Here is a 21,567-nt window from a genome sequence, read left to right as displayed (position 1 = left end):
AAAGTGGGGCCTGGGGAGATGACTCAGAGGTTAAGAGCACTGGCTGCTTTTCCAGAGGTCCTGACTTCAATTCCCAGCAACCACATGGTGGCTCACAACCATCTATAATGAGATCTGGCGCCCTCTTCTGGCGTCCATGCATACATGCAGGCAGAACACTGTGTACATAATAAATACATAAATCTAAAAATCTATGTAGCTTTGTGCCTGTCCTGGAACTCACTCTGTAGCTGGCCTCGAACTCACAGAGATCCGCCTGGCTCTGCCTCCCGAGTGCTGGGATTAAAGGGTGCGCCACTACCGCCCGGCGTGAGTTCCAAGAAAGGCGCAAAGCTTCACAGAGAAACCCTGTCTCAAAAAAACAAAACAAAAAACAAAAAACAAACAAATAAATAAATAAATAAAATCTAAAAAAAGAAAGTAAGAAAAACAAGACTGCAAGACTCCTACCCCTCACCATACCCATCTGAAAAATTGATTTGAGAATGCTTTATTAAGCTGTGGTGGAGCTTGTCCAGAGAGTCAATTAGAAGAAAGTGTTCATTATCAGAGTATCACATAAGTAAAAATGCCCCAGATGTATATCATAAAGTACTAGGAGTAATCAGAAACAATAGACTAGCAACACAACCAAGCTTATGAGCTGTGCTAAGAAAAATAGTACGAAACACAATGAGATCTAACACCACTTATGTAAATTAAAAAGACACGAAACCTTATGTTTTACAGGAACCTATAAAAAGGCAGAGACACAACCAGTCATGGTGTCACATGCCTTTAATCCCGGCACTTGAAAGGTAGAGACCAGAGGAGCTCTGTGAGTCCCAGGCCAGTCTGGTCTACATAGTGAGCTCCAGGACGGCCAGGACTACATAGAAAGACCTTGTCTCAAAACGAAACAAAAAAGCAGAGACATCAAATACGTTAGAAAGGTTGTAGCATAGAAAACGTGGGAACAGGAATAAGTAAAAAGTAAAGGACTGAGGAAGGGCCACTAGCAAGCCATGAACTATGAAGCATTGGCATAATTCAACCCTCTGAACTTGAACTCCAAACATAAAGTGGGAAAAAATGGGTCGTAATGAGCAGAGCAGACATAAATCCGAGTAAAAAGCCCTGGTGTGCTTCTGCAAGAAGTTCAGAGTGGACTCCAGAGCCAGGTTTAGGGCTGGAGGGGCGATGTCTCAAAGTCAGCCATTGCTGAGGGTGGACGGGGCTCAGAGAACAGGAACCTAGAAAAATTAGTTACTTTAGTTTCAGGAATTGTCATTGTTTAGCCAAAATGAGTGGCCTTTACAAAATGAGCAGCAGCCAGGGCTGACAACCATTTGCTATTCTGTTGTTGGACAGTTTTCTCTGAGCTGAAATATTCCACACAGGAGGGAGGGAGGCTCACATCTCACATATCGGGGAGTACTTAGAAGATTCTGAGTGCCTGGCCCCAGCAACTTAAAATGGAGTAAATCACTGCTTGGGGGCGGGGTGGGGGGGAGTCTCTGAGCAGCGAACTCATGAGGAGAAGAGAGTCTGAGACAGTCCAGCTGCCTGTTGCTGTGCAGAGCTGCAGTGGGGCAGCTGTCATGGGTCAGCATCTGTGTTGAGGTGGGCTGTTGTGCAAGGCAGCTGCTTTTGAGTCATGCCTGACCCTCGGATGTAACCCCTCATCCAGATCCTGTTAGTAACCACCACAGAAGTCAACTGGTTTACCAGGTTAGACATTGGTGCCATTGTTACTTTGGCATTTCATTGGCACCCTTCCTGACCCAATGCCTGTGTGCCTGTGTGTGTGTGTGTGTGTGTGTGTGTGTGTGTGTGTGTGTGGTGCCTCCCCAGGAAAAGTCTGTCCCACAACATTCTTCTTCCCCAATTCTGACATTCCAGTTGTACATGACCATACCCAATTACTCATTCAACAGTTTTTCTGTGTTTGTTGATTGTGTGTATCTGTACATGTGTGCCATCATGTTTGTGTGGATGCCAATGGATGATTTGCAGGTCTTGGTCCCCTCCTTCCACCATGCAGATTCCAGGGATTGAACTCGGGGCTGTCAACCTTGGCAGCAAGCACCTTTACCCACTGGGCCCTCCTCCAGGCCCTGCAGCAAATAACTGACAAGCAACTGCCAGCTCTTCAGTATCGATAAAATGACAAAGAGTGCGCGTGAAGCTTACAGTGTAGCGGGAGAGTGAATGGGATAGCATCTGCTTTAGAAGCGTATGTTGGGGAAGGTGATCCAAGGTCAGAGGAGGCCCCCTTTGAGCAGGTGGGGATTCAGCTGCGGCCTGAGAGAGGCATGGAGTTAGCTAGTAAAGAAAGCAAGTGCAGTGTGCTCCAGCCTCCTGGGCGCCAGCCCTTGATCGCAGCTCCTCCCCACTGGAATGTTTCTCCTCCTATTGAGACACTGTGTGCTTTTCAGGCCCAGGGAATTGCCTGCTCTTTGGTAAAGCCTTCTTTGACTGAAAGCAGTTTCGCCATCCTCCTCCAGCACTGAGTTTTCATTTTTCTTTGACAATTCTCACTTTCCACCCCTTTTTTTTTTGGTTATTTCTAGATGTAGCTTATCTGTTTCTATTACATCTTAAACTCACTAAGAATGGAGTCTCTTTCTCATTCAGCTCTTGACTCCCTAAGGTTAGCGCATTCCTCACTCTCAGAAGTCTGGAGACAAATGTGTATAGCATACATGAATGCCTGTTTGACATGCCTTTTCAAACAGTTTTCATTCAAATGAAGCTATTGTCGCAAGCTGTGCCTTCAGGACTGAACGGATTCTTCGGCTAAACCAGAATGCTCTGGTCACGGTCCCCAAGATTGATTGGTGTTCACCACAATGACCACAGCGATCCTCACAAACAGGCCACTGTTCTGGACTGACAGGCGTTTGGCAAGAACTGCCAGCTCTCGGGTGTCCACTGAAATGAACTGATGAAGAAGTGTGAATTGAGGCGCCCCAGTCCAGTGGGGCTCTATTCATTCCTTGCCTTTGCGCTCCAAGGGCCAGTGACCCAGGCTTCAGCCTGACGTGAAACACGTCTGCAGGGGATGGTGACACCGAGGCTCTGGGGCTTTCCAGAGAAAAGGAAATAATCCTGCTTGGGACAAAAATCACCAGAGATCGGTATGGGTGGCGAGCACTGCAATTTGAGGCGATGCTATAACAAGTGGAAGGGAGCTTTGAAGCTACATAGACCTAGGCCCAGATCCCGGCGACCTACAGGCTCGCTGTACCTTCTTTCAGACTCTCATATGAGTTCTCATTTAAAAATTTTCCGCAGATATTTTACAAAATCAAAAATAATGTCAGCTGTACAATGGCTGTATATTCTTAAATTTGTTTATTCAGCTGCCTTACCTAGTACATTTGGTTCTCTTGGAGGCAGGGACTTATTTTTGCCTCTATTTCTGCAAAACCTATAAAGTGCCCAGCACATCATAAATACTGGTAAATACTTTTTAAACAAATGAACATCAGCAATGGTAGATAGTTTTTATTTTTTGTTTTTAGTTTTTAGAGACAGGGTTTCTCTGTGTAACAGCCTTGACTGTCCTGGAACTCGCTCTGTAGACCAGGCTGGCCTCGAACTCACAGAGATCCGCCTGCCTCTGCCTCCTGAGTGCTGGGACTAAAGGCATGCAACATCACTGCCCAGCTACTCTTGATGTAATGCTTCATGTCAACTATTGTTGTAAACAGAAGTTCACTTAATCCAATAACCCTAGAAAGGACATACCATTTTAATGAAATTTTGCACAGGAGAAACAATGTATGTGTCTAAACTGATGGCATGGTCGCTCCCAGGTATGGGAAGGTTTTATTGTAGATATGAGAGAGAGAGAACAGCATCTCAGAGGCATCTGCTAGAGTCCAGAGCAGAGAGAGAAAGCAGTAGACTGAATCTGGCCAGCAGACTGGACCTGGCCGGTGCTAGGGAAGCAGGAGAGAGAAGGGAACTCGTGGAAATAGCCGGGGCAGGAACTGAAAAGAAGACGGTGAAAACAGCCGGGGCTCAAGAAGGATGAGTCGCTGTCAGGAGGGAAGCTCTGAGCTGGTGGGAGTTTGAGTAGAGGAGCAGTGAGCAGGGCTAGCATGCTAGTGCGGACTTGCAATGTGTAACAGGTCCTGTGATACTGAAGGAGCCCGGAGGCCAGCGTGCGCTGTGATTGCTAGGAAATGACTCCCTTTGATAGACAGTAACTGGCTTCACAAGTTCCTGAGGAATACTGGCTTTCATCTAGCTGCCAGAAATCCTCCTCTAGTCCGGGATGAGCTCATTTCTAGATATTTGGACTGCCTTTTGGAGTTCGGGGAACTGGAGTTTCCTTTGGACCTGATGTGTGTGTGTGCGTGTGTGTGTGTGTGTGTGTGTGTGTGTGTGTGTGTGTGTGTGTGTGTTACTTTTGTTAAGTCAAGTCGGGGTCTACACAGCCTTGGTTGGCCTAGAATTTGCTGTGGAGACCAGACTGGTCCTGAATTGACAAAGACTGCATTATCTGCCTCCCAAGTGTTGGGATTACAGGCCTGAGCCACCATGCCCAGTTGGTGATGAGACAGAAGGCCGTCAGGTAGTTTTAGGGTGACAGCCCTGGCTTAGTCAGGGTTCTGGTGCTGTGAAGAGACACCATGGCCACAGCAACTCTTTGAAAGGAAAACACTTAACTGGAGGCTGGCTTATGGTTCCAGAGGGTGAGTCCATTCTCATCATGGTGGGAAGCATGGCAGCAGGCAGGCATAGGGCTGGAGAAGTAACTAAGAGCTACGTCCTGATCCATAGAGAGACTGTGCTGGGGGGTATGACTGCTTTTTAAACCTCAAACCCCACCCCCAGTGACACACTTCCTTCAAGAAGGCCACACCTACTCCAACAAGGACACCCCCCCAATCCTTCTCAAGTAGTGCCACTCCCTGATAACTAAGCATTCAAATATATAAACCTATGGGATCCACTCTTATTCAGTCCACCACAGTCACCTAAAGCAAGTAGTTTTTCTCCAAGGTCCTGTTGGCAGTTCTGTCCTTGTCAGAGACCAGGGATATCAGAAGGGAGATGGGGTTTCCACATTGTGACTCTTCTCTGAAATGAACGCCCCTCTGCTTTGGAAACTATACTTAAAGACTGGAATGAAACTGAGAAGAAATACCTGGAAACTTCGTGGGTGTCTGGAGTGACTCCTTCTCAACACCTCACCCCAATTTCATCCATCAGTCATTACAATCCCCCAGACTAGTAGCTCATTGGCAGGTGTACCACTTCTCGGTGCCCACCCTTAATGGACGGGAGCTCTGCCTTCTTTCTCTTAAGCTTCCTATGATAAAACTTGTAAAACTCACCCTCTGTGGAATGTGGATTTCATTTTTCAGATTCAAGGGAGAAGAACCTGAAGGCACTGATTCAGTGGGCTTCGGGCATCTGAGCTCTTGGATTGAAGCCCACCTGAGCAAGAGACAAAGCTTCCATCACCTCAAGGACAGTGCCATCCCGCATCATATGTCTATGGTTAACTTTTTGGAATATATAACTCTTTATTGTTAAGCAGGACATCGAAGTATGACTTTGATGTAAAAGCAATAGTTGAGACTAGCAGGATGGCTCAGAAGGTAAAGGAGCTTGCTGCCAAGGCTGACAACCTGAGTTTGGTCCCCGGACCCACAGAGCAGAAGGAGAAAAACTCAGTTGTCTTCTGATTCTATATGTACACACACACACACACACACACACACACACACACTGAATAAATAAATGTAAAAGGAAAGTGATATTTTAAGCCATGGAGCCATGGATAGTTCACCAATCAAATTAATGAGAAAAATGGATTTTGTTTATAGATGTATTAAGAAAAACCGAGAAATAACCTCTGAGAATGGAAGGGATTTCAAGGGAGGATGCCCCTTTCTTTTCATTTCACATTTCTGGAGACTGAACCCAGAGCCTTGAACGTACTAGGCATGTGTTCTACCACTGAGCCCTTGTTTTGTTTTTGAAATGAAGTCTACATGGCCCAGGCTGACCTGGAACACATACACATACACATTCCATCTCTCTCTCTCTCTCTCTCTCTCTCTCTCTCTCTCTCTCTCTCTCTCTCTCCCTCTCTCTCTCTCTCCCTCCCTCCCAAGTTGGCCTCCGACTTGACATTCTCCCACCTCAGACTGTTTTTGTTTTATTTTTATTTATGTGTGAGTAGTTCGACCGCATATATATGTATGTGTACCACGAGCCTGCTCATGTGCCCACAGAGTCCAGAAGAGGGGAGTAGCATAGATGTAAAAGAAACTTGAAGTAATAAAATTGATGTTATAAAGGACTTAGTAATAGATTTGCTTAGGAGACATTAAATCACACAAGTGGAATTATCTAAAGGATAAGTAGCATGCTAACCAGGCCTCTTAGACAAGTGAAATTTAGGATGCTAGGATGTAAATGTTTATTCATCAGAATTGACTAGCTATCATTAGGTCACATCTGCCATTAGATATACCTCTCAGAGAGTAGCTCACAAAGGCATCTTAAGGTCACAACCACCATCAAGTCCTGGTCTACAGTTAAGTCCCCTGTGTTCTTAACAGGAAAGACATGGTTTTGCCAGGTGGGCAAGAAGACCCTGGGTAACAGCCATTCGAAAAAGAACAACACCGGAATACTTCAAGTAATTCTGGCAATAGGTAATATTTGCTTTTTAATCTCTTCTGTGCCTAAGTGGCCAGACTTGCAGCATCTTGTCTCTGTTTAAATTGATCGAGGTGTAACCTGGGGCTGGGACCTGAAAGAGACTTAAGGATGACACTGTGGGATGCACAAGCCTAACATGTATATGAGTTAGTAAAATCTGTCAAAGCCAACTCTAATTTAGGCATTAACCACAGTCTGACAGACACTTTAGTACAGTGTAAAAGGATGTTTCCTGTCCCAACTCCCCTGTTCCAGATAACTGACTGAGAGTCTGAATATGAATTATAAATGCTGGGGTGAGAGCTCAGGCTTGTTACTAGCTAACTCTTACACTTAAATTAACCCATAATTGTTATCTATGTTTAGCCACATGGTACCTTTTCTCAGTACGGCATTCTCATCTTGCTTCTCTGTGTTTGCCCTTGCCTCTCTGACTCCGCCCTTCCTCTTCCCAGAATTCTCCTAGTCTGGATCTTCCTACCCAACTATCGGCCAATCAGCTTTTTATTAGCAAATGAGAGTAATACATATTCATAGTGTATAAAAAGATTGTTTTACAGAAGTATAGAGCTTTTCTTCCTTCATCTCTAAGTGTGAGGAGGGATTTTTGACTAGGAAGGCATATTTTTGTAACAGTATCTCCTGAAACTAGTCAGTTGTGAGCCATCATTTGGGTGCTGGAAATCTAAGTCAGGTCTTTAGCAATAACAGCTAATAAATGCACTTAACCACTGAACCATGTTTTGGTTTGTGGAATGCCCTGTGTGTATGCCCATGCATATGTAATCTGAGTGATTGTCTGGCTTATATTAGGTTTTCCTATGTATCTTTTATTTTTTGATGCTGTAATTTCTCAGTTTCAGTATGTTTTCTCAAGGAGTCTTTCCTACATTAAACTTTGTTACAGCTGTTGTTGCCGGTGATGGTTTCTCCCCTCCTCCTGACTCTCCATTGCCAACCTTCTGACAGTTCTCTTCTAGGTAACCGGGCAGTTCACAGCCAGCAGATGGCACTGTAGCAGGGATGGACAGAATTCTTAGGTTTTTGACAACCACGCTCGTGATTCAGGGCAGCACTTTTCACCCAGACTCTAATAAAGCAGACTGAATTGTCTACAGCTAAAGCTTCCAGCTTACAAAGCAGAACCTAGCTTTGTCTCCTGTACCCCACTCCATCACTAGACGGATGCCTTTCATCATCATGTCAAAATATTCTCAGAGAAGCCATGATAGGGCAGATTTCTGAAAAAAGTGCCTGAGGTGACCCCAAGATGATTTAAATGCAGGAGATAAAGCAAACTATCCCCATAGTTTAAGGAAAAGAAAAACCCATTCTAACAATCAGGAAGTCATCTGAATGCTTCTGACAACGGACTGAAATAATGCGGTTTTTGTTGTAAAGTTCCTTACTTTGTTTACAAAATTTAGACTCAGTTTGGCTAGATTTCCGCCCGAAGAAGCCACCCAGCAAGGGCAGTCCCAGAAGCCTGAGTAACTACTGTTGCATCCCCCGCCCCCCATGCCCTCATACTCTCGTTGGGTTTCCGATATTACAGAACATAGTACTACTGCAGAGAGTGGAAGTAAAACAACAAACAAACAAAAACTGTATCCCCAAGAAGACGGGTTCAACTGTCCTGACAGTGGTGCTGTTTTCAGCTTGCTATTACCATAGATGAAGTGACCCTGCTGTAGTATACACACGTGAGTCAGCTCACGTGCATTCCTTAGAGGCCCAGCCTACCGCGTGATGGAGAAAAAGAGAGCACAGTATGCTCTCCCAGGATTGTAGGCGGCTGCTGCTTTCACACACACACACACACACACACACACACACACACACACACACACACACACACACTACCGCGTGATGGAGAAAAAGAGAGCACAGTATGCTCTTCCAGGATTGTAGGCGGCTGCTGCTTTCACACACACACACACACACACACACACTACCGCGTGATGGAGAAAAAGAGAGCACAGTATGCTCTCCCAGGATTGTAGGCGGCGGCTGCTTTCACACACACACACACACACACATACACACATACACACACACACACACACACACACACACACACACACACACACACACACACACACACACACACACACACACACACACACACACACACACACACACACACACACCCCAGCAGCAGCAGCCACAGCGCAAGTCATCCAGCCTTTATTTTTCAAACACACGGTAGCCGTCCAGTCTGTCTAGCCAGACCGGCACAAACTGCGGACATCTGGTTGCCATGACCACAAAGGAAGCCTCGCAGGCCACGAACGCCTCACGCTACGTCGGGACGCAGACACTACGCAGGTACGCAGACACGACGCGGGCAGGGTCCGTAGCTCGACGATCTGCTAACTACGTCTGATTGAGTTCGGCGTTCTTCTCTCGGCCCTTGCGCTTGCGTACTACGGCTCGTTCCCGTCACCGCGTCCCGGATCGGGAAGTGTCAAAGTGGGAGCCGGGATCCCCCGCCTTCGCCGCCGCTACTGCTGAACCCGGACCCTTCATCCCGGCCGGGCCCTACCGCCATGACGAACGGTGAGAGCTGGGGGCCGGAGCGGAGGATGGCGGTAGAGGATGGGGGGGGGGGGGGGGGGGACAAACGTGGCGGGCGGGGCTAGACTGACGTGGCCGTTCCCCGCCCCCTCCCAGCCCAGCCCCCCTGGGCCTTGGGGAGCCCCTAGCTCCTGTCTGGGATACTTCTCCCAGGTTCCCTCTTCTCACGTCCATCGGTGTTCTCAAATGCTGCCTAGTGCCCACACCTGACTTTTTGGTTATTACCCTTTCTCTCTTTCCTAGAAGTTAGCTCTGGCCACTGGGGAGGTCGGTCACCATAGAATTAGTGCTGTTAGTCCCCAGGGAATAGAGGATGTCATCAAGTTCCCTGAAGTCTCATACTTTTGGACAGTAGGCTGCTTGAGAGGACCTAGGAATGGTATCAAACCCCCCACTTTGCGGGCAAAGTGAATGGAGAAAATCCCCAAAGTTTTTTGTTTGGTTGGTTTGGTTTTACTTGTTTGGCTTTAAAAGTCCTAGCTGGGTGGTTCCCTCCGGAACCTCTGGCTTATGTTGCAAAGGGTGGATTTAGGAGCCGCCTTTCGTTACTGATGGAGCGCCTGCCCCCCTGTTTATCTCACCTATTTTTTCCAAGCTGCTTCAAACAATTTTATAGCCAAGGTTTCCAAGTTCTAGAGGAGGAATTAAGACCTTTATAGTCAGTTTTACAGGAAAAGAAGTGAGAAAGCTTTTAAGGCACTGTGATTGGAGGGTCTCAGGAAAGCATTTCTCACAGACTTCCATAGACTTGACACTAAAGAGTCAAATGTCACGTCCTTTGGCATTATCTACAAGAACTTATAGGAGCAAAAGAGTAGCACATGAAGGTGTCCATGAAAACTGTGAGTGTACTGGTGTACTGGGACTAGCTGTGAAATAGTTCCACTGGAGGAAGATAGACAGTGTGGTCTAGAACTGGGAGGAACTGGCAGACACTGGTTATGTGTAATATCCATTTGAAGCATTCTGGGTAGTCAGTCTTACCATAGTACAGAGAATTAGAAAAGGAGCATCACCCAGAGGAAGACATACTGTGAACTAGGAAATAGAACATTCTAGTGTAGTGGATAAAATTTACCTTTATATAGTTCATTTTGCTTACCTATATAACACATGAAACAGAATTAAGAGCTTTCCATGGTGTCTAAGCATCAGACACATTTTTTCTTTTTGAGACTGGACTTTGTATGATGTGTGTGACACACCTCTAAGCCTGGCGTGGGGAAGAGGGAGGGAGGGAGGCAGGCAGACCACACGTTTAAGGTAAGCCCTGCCTCCACAGCAGGACCCTGTCTCAAAAACAGAAATAGGACATGGCCTCCCTTTGTAGCTTAGGCTGAGCTTTGCTAATGCCATTGTTAAAGGAGTTCATCATTATGGATGCACTTTTTGGATATCAGTTTTTCCTATCTTTTCCCGTATGCACACTTTGTGTTCTGGCAGGAATCTGATTTGTAAAAGGTGACTCATGCTTGAAGTATCAACTGAACATAGCGAAAGTGTAGCCATATGAAGTCTAACTCTTGGAATTTCCATTAAGCTTTTCGGTCTGCCTAACATGCTTTATCAACAGATGCAGATCTGAAAAACTTGGCTGAAGATTGAGCTTTCCTTCATCAGATGAGTGATTTATACCAAGAACATATGTAAATCTTTATGCTCAGACTTTCAGGATCCTTAAAACCTAGTACAAGCACCAGTTACTCCCAAGACATAGGTCCACACAAGTCCACACGTTTTCAGTTTGTACTGAGGGCAGGCAGTGAAGTTGTAAGGGGGCTGTTTACCACCTGGGAAGTAGTGCCAGCTGTTGGACCCTTCCTGTGGAGTGCTGGCGCTGCTGTTGAGGTCATCTCGGCCCTGAGCTCTGGGCAGGCTCTCCTCTCCCAAGCTAGAGCAGCACCAAAGGCTTCCTCTCCCTCTTTGTGTGACAGTGTACTCCTTGGACGGCATTCTGGTGTTTGGTCTGCTCTTCGTATGCACCTGTGCCTACTTCAAGAAAGTACCTCGTCTCAAAACCTGGCTGCTCTCAGAGAAGAAGGGCGTTTGGGGCGTGTTTTACAAAGGTAAGGTCTTCTCCAGACCCAGAGAGGAGATAGAGCTTTCTCGGCAGCATGGTTCTCTAAACTAGAAGGCAGGGGGCTGGGGTTGTATTTGGATTCATCTTTATGTGTGAGTGTGTGTGTGATGTGTTGTGGGTGTGTTTGCTGATTCATCTTTATGTGTGAGTGTGTGTGTGATGTGTTGTGGGTGTGTGTTTGCTGCCGTGCACACCTGGCTAGCTGGCCTCTGTGAGCCTCCAGGAGTTTCCCTGCCTACTTATCTTAGAGGTGCTGAGGATACAGATGTGTGTGACTCTGGCCAGCTTTATGTGGCTTCTGGATTTTTTTTTTTCTTTTTCCGGAGCTGAGGACCGAACCCAGGGCCTTGCGCTTGCCTAGGCAAGCGCTCTACCACTGAGCTAAATCCCCAACCCCAAATATGTTTTTTTTGTTTTTGTTTTTTCAAGACAGGGTTTCTCTGTGTAGCTTTGCGCCTTTCCTGGATCTCGCTCTGTAGACCAGGCTGGCCTCAAACTCACAGAGATCCGCCTGGCTCTGCCTCCCAAGTGCTGGGATTAAAGACGTGTGCCATAACCACCTGGCGGCTTCTGGGGTTTTAACTCAGGTCCTCACACTTGTGTGGGAAGTGCTTTGCCAGCGTCCATTAGTAATATACAATAGTCATTTCTAAAGTTGAGGGAAGAGGTACATTTTAAATTTGCTGTTACTTAAGGCATACTTGTTTATTTTACTGTCTAGGTAACTTTGGTATTCCAGGGTTAAGTGAAAGTACAATGGCAGATGTGGCCCATGCTTATAGTCCCAGCTGCTGGGGAGGCTAAGAAGCCAGCTTGGGCAACATAGTAATACTCTGTATCTTGGGCTGAGGTGGGGATATGTTACAAGTTATATTATTTTAGGTTGGCCTGAAATTCCTCTTAGCAGGAGAATATTTTTCTACCTATTTTTAAAAAATGTTTTTTAGATTTATTTTATTCATATGACTACTTTGTCTGCATGTATGTCTGTGCACCACATCCCTGATGCCTGAGGAAGTGGTGAGCCTCCCTGTGGATTCTGGGAATCAAACCCAGGTCCTTTGAAAGAACAACAGGTGCTCTTAACTACTGAGCTGACTCTCCAGTCCATCCACTGATTTTTTTTTTTTTTTTTTTTTTTTTTTTTTTTGGTTTTTCGAGACAGGGTTTCTCTGTGTAGCTTTGCGCCTTTCCTGGAACTCATTTGGTAGCCCAGGCTGGCCTCGAACTCACAGAGATCCACCTGGCTCTGCCTCCCGAGTGCTGGGATTAAAGGCGTGCGCCACCACCGCCCGGCTCTGATTTTTTTTTTTAACAGAACACATTGGAACCTTAATTTTAGCTTAATGAATCCATCCATCCATCCATCCATCCATCCATCCATCCATCCATCCATCCATCCATCCATCCATACACATTCACTTCGTTGTTTGGGGCACCTTCATCGGGAATCCTATGTAACTATTTTCTTTTCAAAGTAGGGTAAAATAAGGACAGGCATGGTGACACATACCTATAATCCTAGCCCTCGGGAGTTCAAGTCCAGCCTAGATTGCAGAGTGAGCTTTTGACTCCAAAAGGGTTAGGGAGGCTAGGCATGGCAGCACACGCCCTTAATCTCAGCACTCCGGAAGCAGAGGCAGTCAAGCAGGTACATCTCATGAGTTCAAGGACATTCTTGTTCTGCCTACAAATCCAGGCCAGCCAGGGCTGCAGAGTGCTATTCCATCAAAAAGTAAGAAGGGGCAAGGGGATAAGCAATTCATGTAGAGCCTAGAGTGTAATGGACCATTTAAGAACATTCCCAGGCTCACCAGGTGGTGCTAGCGCACACCTTTGATCCCGGCACTTGAGAGGCAGAGGCAGGCAGATCTCTGTGAGTTCAAGGCTAGCCTGGTCTACAAATCAAGTTCCAGGACAGTTAGGACTGTTACACAGAGAAACCCTGTCCTGAAATTAAAAAAAAAAAAAAAAAAAAAAAAAAAAACATTCCCAGACTCTGGAAAGCCTTGGTTCTCTTTAGAGATTTCAGAACATGGCTTTGGAAGCAAGGGTTTTGTGAGGAGCCGGGTGTAACTTCTCTTCACTTTTGTCTTCCAGCTGCTGTGATTGGGACCCGGCTGCATGCTGCTGTTGCAATTGCCTGCATTGTAATGGCCTTTTACGTCCTGTTTATCAAATGAATTCCAAAGTATCCCACTCATCAACCGCCAACCAAGGGGATAAAGATGAAGAACTTGTTGGAAACCTGGACCAAGTGTAGGAGAGTCCAGCTAAACTCATCAGTGCCCCTAAGATGACACAGCAGCATCTGCCTGCCACATGTGGGCAACACTCATGGTCACGAACATTGTTTTTACTCCAGGGGACTCCAGAAAGCCAACTTTTTTGATCTCTGTGTTAATCAGCCCTCAGCAGCAAGCATATATCTCCAGATAAATCACACCCCTTGGTGATATGATTATGTACCTCCTGCTTCAAAACCTGGGCTGCGTGGTAGCTCAGTAGTAGAGCATTTGCTTAGTATTGTCAAGGTCCTGGGTTTGATCCCCAACACTGAAAAAAACAACCTGTAATTGGACATCTATTTTGCTCTTCAGTCCATCATCAGAACCTTTTAAAACTGAAGCTCATTAGGGAAGGATATAGGCTGTGTTCAGACTTCCTAGAAGGGAAGACCTTATTGGTTTTTTGGTTTGTTTTTTGTTTTTTGTTTTTTGTTTTTTTTTTTTTTTTTGAGATACAATCTCTGAATATCCCTGGCTGTCCTGGAGCTCTCTGTGTAGACCAGGCTGGCCTCTAACTCACAGAGACCTACCTGCCTCTGCCTCCTGAGTGCTGGGATTAAAGGCATACATCAGAAGATAATTTAAGGCTTGATTTTATTGGCTAATTTGAATCTGGTGAATTGGGGAGGGAGGGTGGGACTGAGTGGGAAATAGGAGTTATAAAAGGTCAAGAAATAGTTTGGCTTTTGAAATGTGTATTTTCTATGCCCGTCTGGGAGTTTAAGAGAACATGGTTCTCAGTGTAGAGAGAACAGATTGCCATGTGCTGGTAGCTTGAGGGTTTTTCCAAGATAAACCAAGAATGTGCATTCTAGGGTTGTTGGTTTGGAGAAGCAGTGGCTGAGACAGGAAGCATTTTCTGCTCACCAGTGTCCTCAAAGAAGATTCCACCTGACCAACTGATAGGTAGAAAATGAACCAATTCTTACTATTTCCTAAAGCTTTTGTAATACTTTCTAAATTACTTAGTGCTAAATACTGTTACTCAGTTTTAAATACCAATGCTGGGGGAAGGAACTATTGAATAAATAATTGACTAATATATTTGAAGTTCTGGTAGAAGAGATAAGTAAATTAGTATATCAATTCATATACTAGTAAATTCATCTAGTATAAGAATTTATTGTAATGAAAGTATATATAGATGGGAATTCTGTCATGTTATAAAAGACACAAGCTTGTTCTTTAATCTGGGTTACAGCAATTTTTAATTGTGTCTCTGCAAACTCTCACTTTTCTTCATACTGCAGTATTTCACTGGTGTATTTTACTGTAAGACCACGAGAAATTGAAATGAGAGGAGTCGTTGATATTACCATATTGGACAGCTCATAGAATCCATTAATAAAATGAGTGTGTTACTGAGTAAAGGAAAACGGAACTTCCAGCTGAGTATTCAGGGATTTTCCATGGAATGTGAGGACTTCTGGACAGATGATGTTAGATAACAACGTTTGCAGGGAAGATTTCTCCATTCCTTCCTCCTTATGCCTGCAAAAGAATCAGCTGTTAGGTGTAAAGTCTACAACAATCTAAAAAAAAAAAAAAAAAAAAAGAGAGGTCTAATACTAATAATACACAAGGGTATACACAGATGTTCCAGTTGAGTTGTCATCATAAAGCTTGAGTGGACACGCGCTGCGGCTCACTCGCAGGGGAAGTTAAGTTCTCTCGTCTGCACACGCTGCAAGAACAAAGGCTGCTGGGACGTGGGTTCCCATGCACCCGAGTCTTTGATTGCAGCGATATAAAGCACTGCATGTGTGAGCATCTCTCTTCAGGAATTGGTCCATAGGGCGGACGGCAGTGATCGCTGCTTTCCGTGGTCATTCCTGAGGATTGTACACAGGAGAGAAAGAAATCTGATGGATCTGCAGAGATGCAGAGATCCTGAGAGAAAGAAATCTGATGGATCTGCAGAGATGCAGAGATCCTGGGATGAGTTGGGGACCTGTTGACCTACTGGGTGTCCCGTGGGAAGCAGGTTCAGCACTAGTTACTTTGTGTTTACTGACTTGTTTTCAAATGGGGCTGATGGCTCCAACTTGGGTCTGCAGAGCACCTTCATTTCTTAAACAGCTTTTCATTCTGCAGCTTCTTTCATGGCTCCTCTTGGCCTAAATGCCTGAGTTGATAGATTTTAAGATGTTTTCTTACCAGAATGTTCCAAAAAGTACATGAAGAAGCAAATACCCTATTTCACTTCTTGACTCTTGACTTTATGTAAGCAGGTACATAGGAACCTGGTGTACTTACTGTTTGGGCTGATGTGTCTCATTTTTGGCAAAGAAAAACAATGATAAATTTTTCCTCTAGGGGAAGTTCTTTAGGGGTGGAAGTTGGAGGGTCGCGATATTGCTTCAGATTCAGGTTCATCACCACGAACCCTGCTCACCTGGATCAAATGAAATCAGCTCCTTTTTATAGTTGAAATACCATTTTTTATTCACCATTGTTGGCACAGTCCTTGAAAATAAACCTTTTTCCCTGTGGTTACTGTCTGCTTCGTCATGTGTGTTTATTGAACTATTCAGTGCCCCCCCCCCCCCCCCCCCCCCCCCCCGGGTTCTACCCATAGCATAGCATGTTGGCTCACCTGATGAGTTCCCTGTGAAGGTTACAGAAGATATGATGGCCCAGCTTTTTCCTGGGGGAGCTGAATATGAGTCAAAAATGAAGTCTATTCAGTGAGGTAGGTTGCTCCTCTAATACATTTAACCAACAGGCCCACTATTAAAGACAAATTATTGGTGAGCTTCATTCTAAAAAGTTACCAGGTTAATCACCCAAGCCCTTAGAAAATATCCGAGCCAGTGGGATTCTAGAACATATGGGTACTTTCCTCCATGTCTGTTTATTGAAGGTGCCAAAAAGACTGGCATTAAGTACAAATTAAAGCTCCGGCCGGGCAGTGGTGGCCCACGCCTTTAATCCCAGCACTCAGGAGGCAGAGCCAGGCGGATCTCTGTGAGTTCAAGGCCAGCCAGGTCTACAGAGCGAGGTCTAGGACAGCCAGAGCTATAACACAGAGAAACCCTGTCTTGAAAAAAACAAAAAAATTACAGCTTCAGAAATAATTTTCTAATGGCTAAAATTCTTGTACTTTGCCACCCCCAGCTCTTACTGAAAAAGGACAGAGAAGAGGATGAAATATTAATACGCTCTCTATGGTGAGAGGCACATCACCATACCCCCGGCTTTCCTGAAACTTAGTATGTAGACTAGACTAGCCTTTAAGTCAGAGATCTGACCTGCTTCTGCCTCTCAGGTGCACCACGATTTCTGGCAAAAAATCAGATCTATTTCAATAGAATAAATGTAAATGAAGGCTCAGCATCAAGTTTTGGGCAGCCAGGAGACTCTGTAAGTGAGGCTAGGTATATACAGTCCTACATTTCCCCATTTTAAAGATACCCCGTTTCTTTACTCAAATAGCCTTTGATTAAATGTTTGGTTCAGTGGGTAAAGACGCCTGCTACCAAAGGTGTCAGGCTGAACTTGATTTCAGGACTGGAACAGTAGGAGGAAAAAAACTGACTCCTTGAAAGTTGTCCTTGACCTTCACACATGCATCATGACACACTGCTCTCACTCTGCCAATAAATACATATGATAAATGGTATTTATTGTCAGGGAGAAGGCTCGCCTCGAAGAGTGTTCGTATGATGCTCTTATTAGTAATAATCCAGGGTTGCTAAGCCCATGGTAAATAAAATCATCCACATATAAATCTGAGACTGGATCATTTCATAGCTATAAACTGGATATTTTTTAATGTAGGGCAAAGAAAAGATCAAATCAAAGAAAAAGTAGACAGGGATATAAACATTTACATTTTATATAAACTGATACATAGTAAAGGCTTTCTGCCTGCCTGTAATCGCAGCACCCAGAGGCTGAAGCGGAAGGATCTTGAGTTGGACACCAGGTTGAGGCACTTAGACTTTTAAACAAAACACAACAAAACCCAATTCTGTTTATGGAAATCAGTCCTTTTGTTCTGAGACCTCCCAGCCACACGGAGGCAGAAGAGAGTGCTCTGGGTAAACATGGTGTGCGGAAGCCGCCTGACCACTCTGTGGTTCCTCCCAGAATCCTTTGGGACAGGACGGAGTGTTTAAAAGAGGGTGCAACTTCCGCCTCCTCGCGAGTGGGAGCGCGGCCGGGGTCAAGGACGGAGCTCTTTGGTGTGGTGCTGCGTGCGTGGTGCGCGTGGGCTGAGTGTGAGTGTGGATGTGAGAGTGTATGTGCGTGCCTGGGGCGTGCGAGGCGAGTGTGTGTGTCCGCCCCGCGCCCCTCCCCCGCCTACACCTTGATCTTATTTGATCGGGTCGTGACCCCCGCCCCGCCGGGCCGACCCGAAATGAAAAGCAGCCCTCCTGCGAAGCCCCCTCTGCGGGGCGCTGTGCAGCGAGGCCTCCTGGGCGGTGGCAGTGCCGCGGTTCCCGAGGTCTCGGGATCGGTCCTGCGGGCCCGGCGCTCAGAAGTGATGAATTGATCAGATAGACGAGGCCGGGTCTGTCCCGGCCGCTGATTACCGAGGCGATTCTGATCTGAGCCCGACCCCAGGACCCGGCCGCCTAGCCCAGGACCCGGCCGCCTAGCCCGAGCTCTGGGGCCTCGTCTGCTGACGCCTAGCCGAGACCCAGGGTGAAAGCGCCCAGAGCAGACGTGAAGCCGCCGCCGGCCCGTGGAGGCCTTTGTTCCCGCTGCGGTTTTCCATCCCCCCTCTGTTTAGGCTGGGCTTGCTTGGTGATTTCTTTGTATCAACTGCGTTTCACCTAGGGCTAGAAGGCACTGTGCACTGTTCAGCCTCGGAATGTGTCCGTTAGAGGACATAAACAAAATCTGCAGGATCCAGGGACTTGGCCCATATAGTGAACTAGAATGGGATGTGTAAGATTCAAGGCTTATGGGTGGATGTTGTGTCTCTTATCTTTGTTTTTCAGGCTTGTGAACTTGGTTTGTAGCTGAGGAGGATCTTGAATTTCTCAACTGCCTACCTCCACCTCCTGGGCTCAGAGTACAGCCATTTTGCTAACACATTGAGCTAAAAGAAAAAAAAAAAAATATGTGTGTGTATCGTGAGATTGGAGGGGGGCACATGTGCGGGTGCTTGTGAAGGCCTGAGGTTGACTTCCAGTCTTCCTCAGTCATCCCCCATTTCATTTTCTGAGGCAGATCCTCTCCCTGTATGAGGAGCTTTGTCTTAACTAGCCATTTGTACACACACACACCCAGAAGTATAGGTGCACCCACCGGCTTTTATGTGGATTTCCAGACTATGATCTTCACGCTTGTGGCAGATACTTTATCCACTGAACCACTGCCCTAGCCCTAAAATAACTTTAATTGACATATACATTGTACTTATTTGGGGGTTACCAGTACATTTGCACATTGTGTAATGTCTACATTAGGGTAAGAGTACCTGTCTCAAATATCGTGTGTGTGTGTGTGTGTGTGTGTGTGTGTGTGTGTGTGTGTGTGTGTGTCTGTCTGTCTGTCTGTCTGTCTCACGTTTTACATATAGGATACATTGTTGGGTATTTTTTTTGTTTTTTTTTTTGGGTTTTTTTTTTTGGTTTTTCAAGACAGGGTTTCTCTGTGTAGCTTTGCGCCTTTCCTGGAACTCACTTGGTAGCCCAGGCTGGCCTCGAACTCACAGAGATCCGCCTGCCTCTGCCTCCCGAGTGCTGGGATTAAAGGCACGCGCCACCACCGCCCGGCTACATTGTTGTTTTTTATCACCTCACCTTGTAATAGAACATCAGAACTTGTTTCTCCCGATGGATAGCAACTGGCCAACCCTTCCCCCATCTGTCCATCACATTCTCCCTGGCCTCTGCTCATCACTGTTGTACTATCAACCTGTAGGAGAGCAGCTTGTTTACATTCCACAGGAGTAAGATGGTCTGTGTATTTTTCTGTGCCCTTTTTTCAACGTTCCCCAGTTCTAGGTATGTTGCGCACCAGGATTCCATCCTTTCTTCATGGATGTATACTCTATTGTGCTGGCTAGTTTTGTGTCAACTTTACACAAGCTAGGGTCATCTGAGAGAAAGGAAACTCAAGCCAATCTTAGGGAGGCTTTTTTGTTTTTGTTTTTGTTTTTTAAACAGGGTTTCTCTGTGTGGCTTTGGAGCCTGTCCTAGAACTCACTCTGTAGACCAGGCTGGCTTCGAACTCACAGAGATCTGCCTGCCTCTGCCTCTTGAGTGCTGGGATTAAAAGTGTGCACCACCACTGCCCGGCTCAATTGGGCATATTCTTAATCAGTGATTGATGGGGAGGGCCCACAATGGCCACCCTGTTGTGGATGGGACACCTTAGGACTGGTGGTCCTGGGCTCTGTAAGAAAGCAGGCTGAGTAAGCTATGAGAAGCAAGCCAGTAAGCAGCACCCTCCATGGCCTCTGCATCAGCTCCTGCCTCTGGGTTCCTGCCCTGTTTGAAGTCCTGTATTAACTTCAGTGATGGACAACCATGTGGAAGTGTAAGCCAAATAAACCCTTTCCTCCCCAGGTTACTTTGGCTGTGGTGATTCATCAAACCAATAGAAATCCTAAGACAGTTGTGTACATATAATACATTTTTTTTTTGTTTTGTTTTTCAAGACAGGATTTCTCTGTAGTTTTGGAGCCTGTCCTGGATCTTGCTCTGTAGACCAGGCTGGCCTCGAACTCACAGAGATCCGCCTGGCTCTGCCTCCTGAGTGCTGGGATTAAAGGCGTGTGCCACCGCCTCCCAACCATATACATTTTCTGCATCACACTTGCAAACATTCTACTACTGAGCTATTCCTTTTTATTTTTAATTGTGCTTGTATGTGTGCACAAGTGCTCGTGGGCATGTGAAGGCCAGAGGATAGCTGTGGAAGTCATTTCTCCCCAGCATGCAGGCTCCAGGGACCAAGCTTAGGCTGCCAGGCTTGGCAGCAAGAACTGTCACCCACTGAGCCAACTCAACCCATATATGATGTTATCATTTATTCACTGGTGGGCATTCAAGTTAATTCCATTTCTTAGCTATTGTGAATACTGCTGCCATAAACATAAGACTATGGGAGTTCAAATACCTCCTCAAAATACTGATTTCACTTTCATTGATGCATAACAAGTAGATGCAACACTTGCTGGGTAGATCCTATGGTTTGGTTTAGTTTTGAGACAAGATCTCTGCTGCAGGGCTGAAGCAGTCCTGGCCTGGCATCCCAAGAGCAGCTAGGTCTACAAGCATGCCACCAGTCCTGGCTGGTAGTTGTATTCTTTCTTTTTTTTTTTTTTTTATATTTTTTGAAGCGAATCTATTACAGTCCTGGCTGTTCTGCAACTCACTATGTAGACAAAGCTGGCCTTGAACTCAGAGATGAGCCCACCTCTGCCTCCCAAGGGATGGGATTAAAGGTGTGTACTGCCAAATGATCTGACTACAAGCATGCACATTTACCCGCCTAGTTTTTATTGAGTGCTGGGAAAATCCAGGGTTTTATGCATGCTGGACAAAGCACTCTACCAACCGAGCTATGTCCCAGACCTTTTACCAGCACTTGCGACCTATGGTTGTCTCAATCCCATCCTAATTACAGTGGGATGATACCTGATGGTGGACTTGATTTGCACCTCTAAGATGGTTAGTGATATCAATCTTCCATATACCCATTGGCCAGTTGCATGCTGCCCTATTACTGCTTTCTATTGCTGTGATAAATTACTGCTTTCTACTGCTGTGATAAACACCACGACCCAAAGCAGCTTGGGGAGGAGAGGGTTTATCTTACACTTCCAAATCACAGTACATCACTGAGGGAAGTCACAGCCAGAGCTCAGGCAGAAACCTGAAGGTAGGAACTGAAGTAGAGGCCATTGAAGGAGTGCTGTCTCCTAGCTTATTGTCCAGGCACACATCCAGCCACCTTCCTTAGACCTCCCAGGACCACCTGCCCAGAGGGGGC

At 46.0% G+C, this 21,567-nt stretch overlaps 1 protein-coding gene and 1 non-coding gene across 3 annotated transcripts; both read left to right on the top strand.

The window, feature by feature from the left end:
• The first annotated feature begins 8,794 nt into the window (after nt 1-8,794).
• Nucleotides 8,795-16,111, top strand: Tmem167b (transmembrane protein 167B). 2 transcript variants are annotated; one of them, XM_052731468.1, is made up of 3 exons: nt 8,795-9,228; nt 11,181-11,376; nt 13,430-16,111. In XM_052731468.1, exons 1-3 carry the CDS (start codon nt 9,219-9,221, stop codon nt 13,587-13,589), a joined length of 366 nt encoding a protein of 121 aa, XP_052587428.1. In that variant the 5' UTR covers nt 8,795-9,218; the 3' UTR covers nt 13,590-16,111. The 2 variants fall into 2 exon arrangements, with proteins under 2 accessions (XP_052587428.1, XP_052587427.1); XM_052731467.1 differs by having other exon boundaries at nt 8,827-9,228; nt 11,181-11,312; nt 13,427-16,111.
• A 1,645-nt stretch (nt 16,112-17,756) lies between these two features.
• LOC128106829 (small Cajal body-specific RNA 2) lies at nt 17,757-18,171 on the top strand. Its single transcript, XR_008216874.1, has one exon. It is a non-coding gene; the product is annotated as a small Cajal body-specific RNA 2 (non-coding RNA).
• The last annotated feature ends 3,396 nt before the right edge of the window (nt 18,172-21,567 follow it).

The sequence above is a fragment of the Peromyscus californicus genome, unplaced genomic scaffold, assembly GCF_007827085.1.
Source record: "Peromyscus californicus insignis strain IS unplaced genomic scaffold, ASM782708v3 Scaffold_9__1_contigs__length_137607984, whole genome shotgun sequence".
Classification (NCBI taxonomy): domain Eukaryota; kingdom Metazoa; phylum Chordata; class Mammalia; order Rodentia; family Cricetidae; genus Peromyscus; species Peromyscus californicus.
Note: the sequence above shows the minus strand (reverse complement) of the source record. Positions and strands in the feature narration are given on the sequence as shown.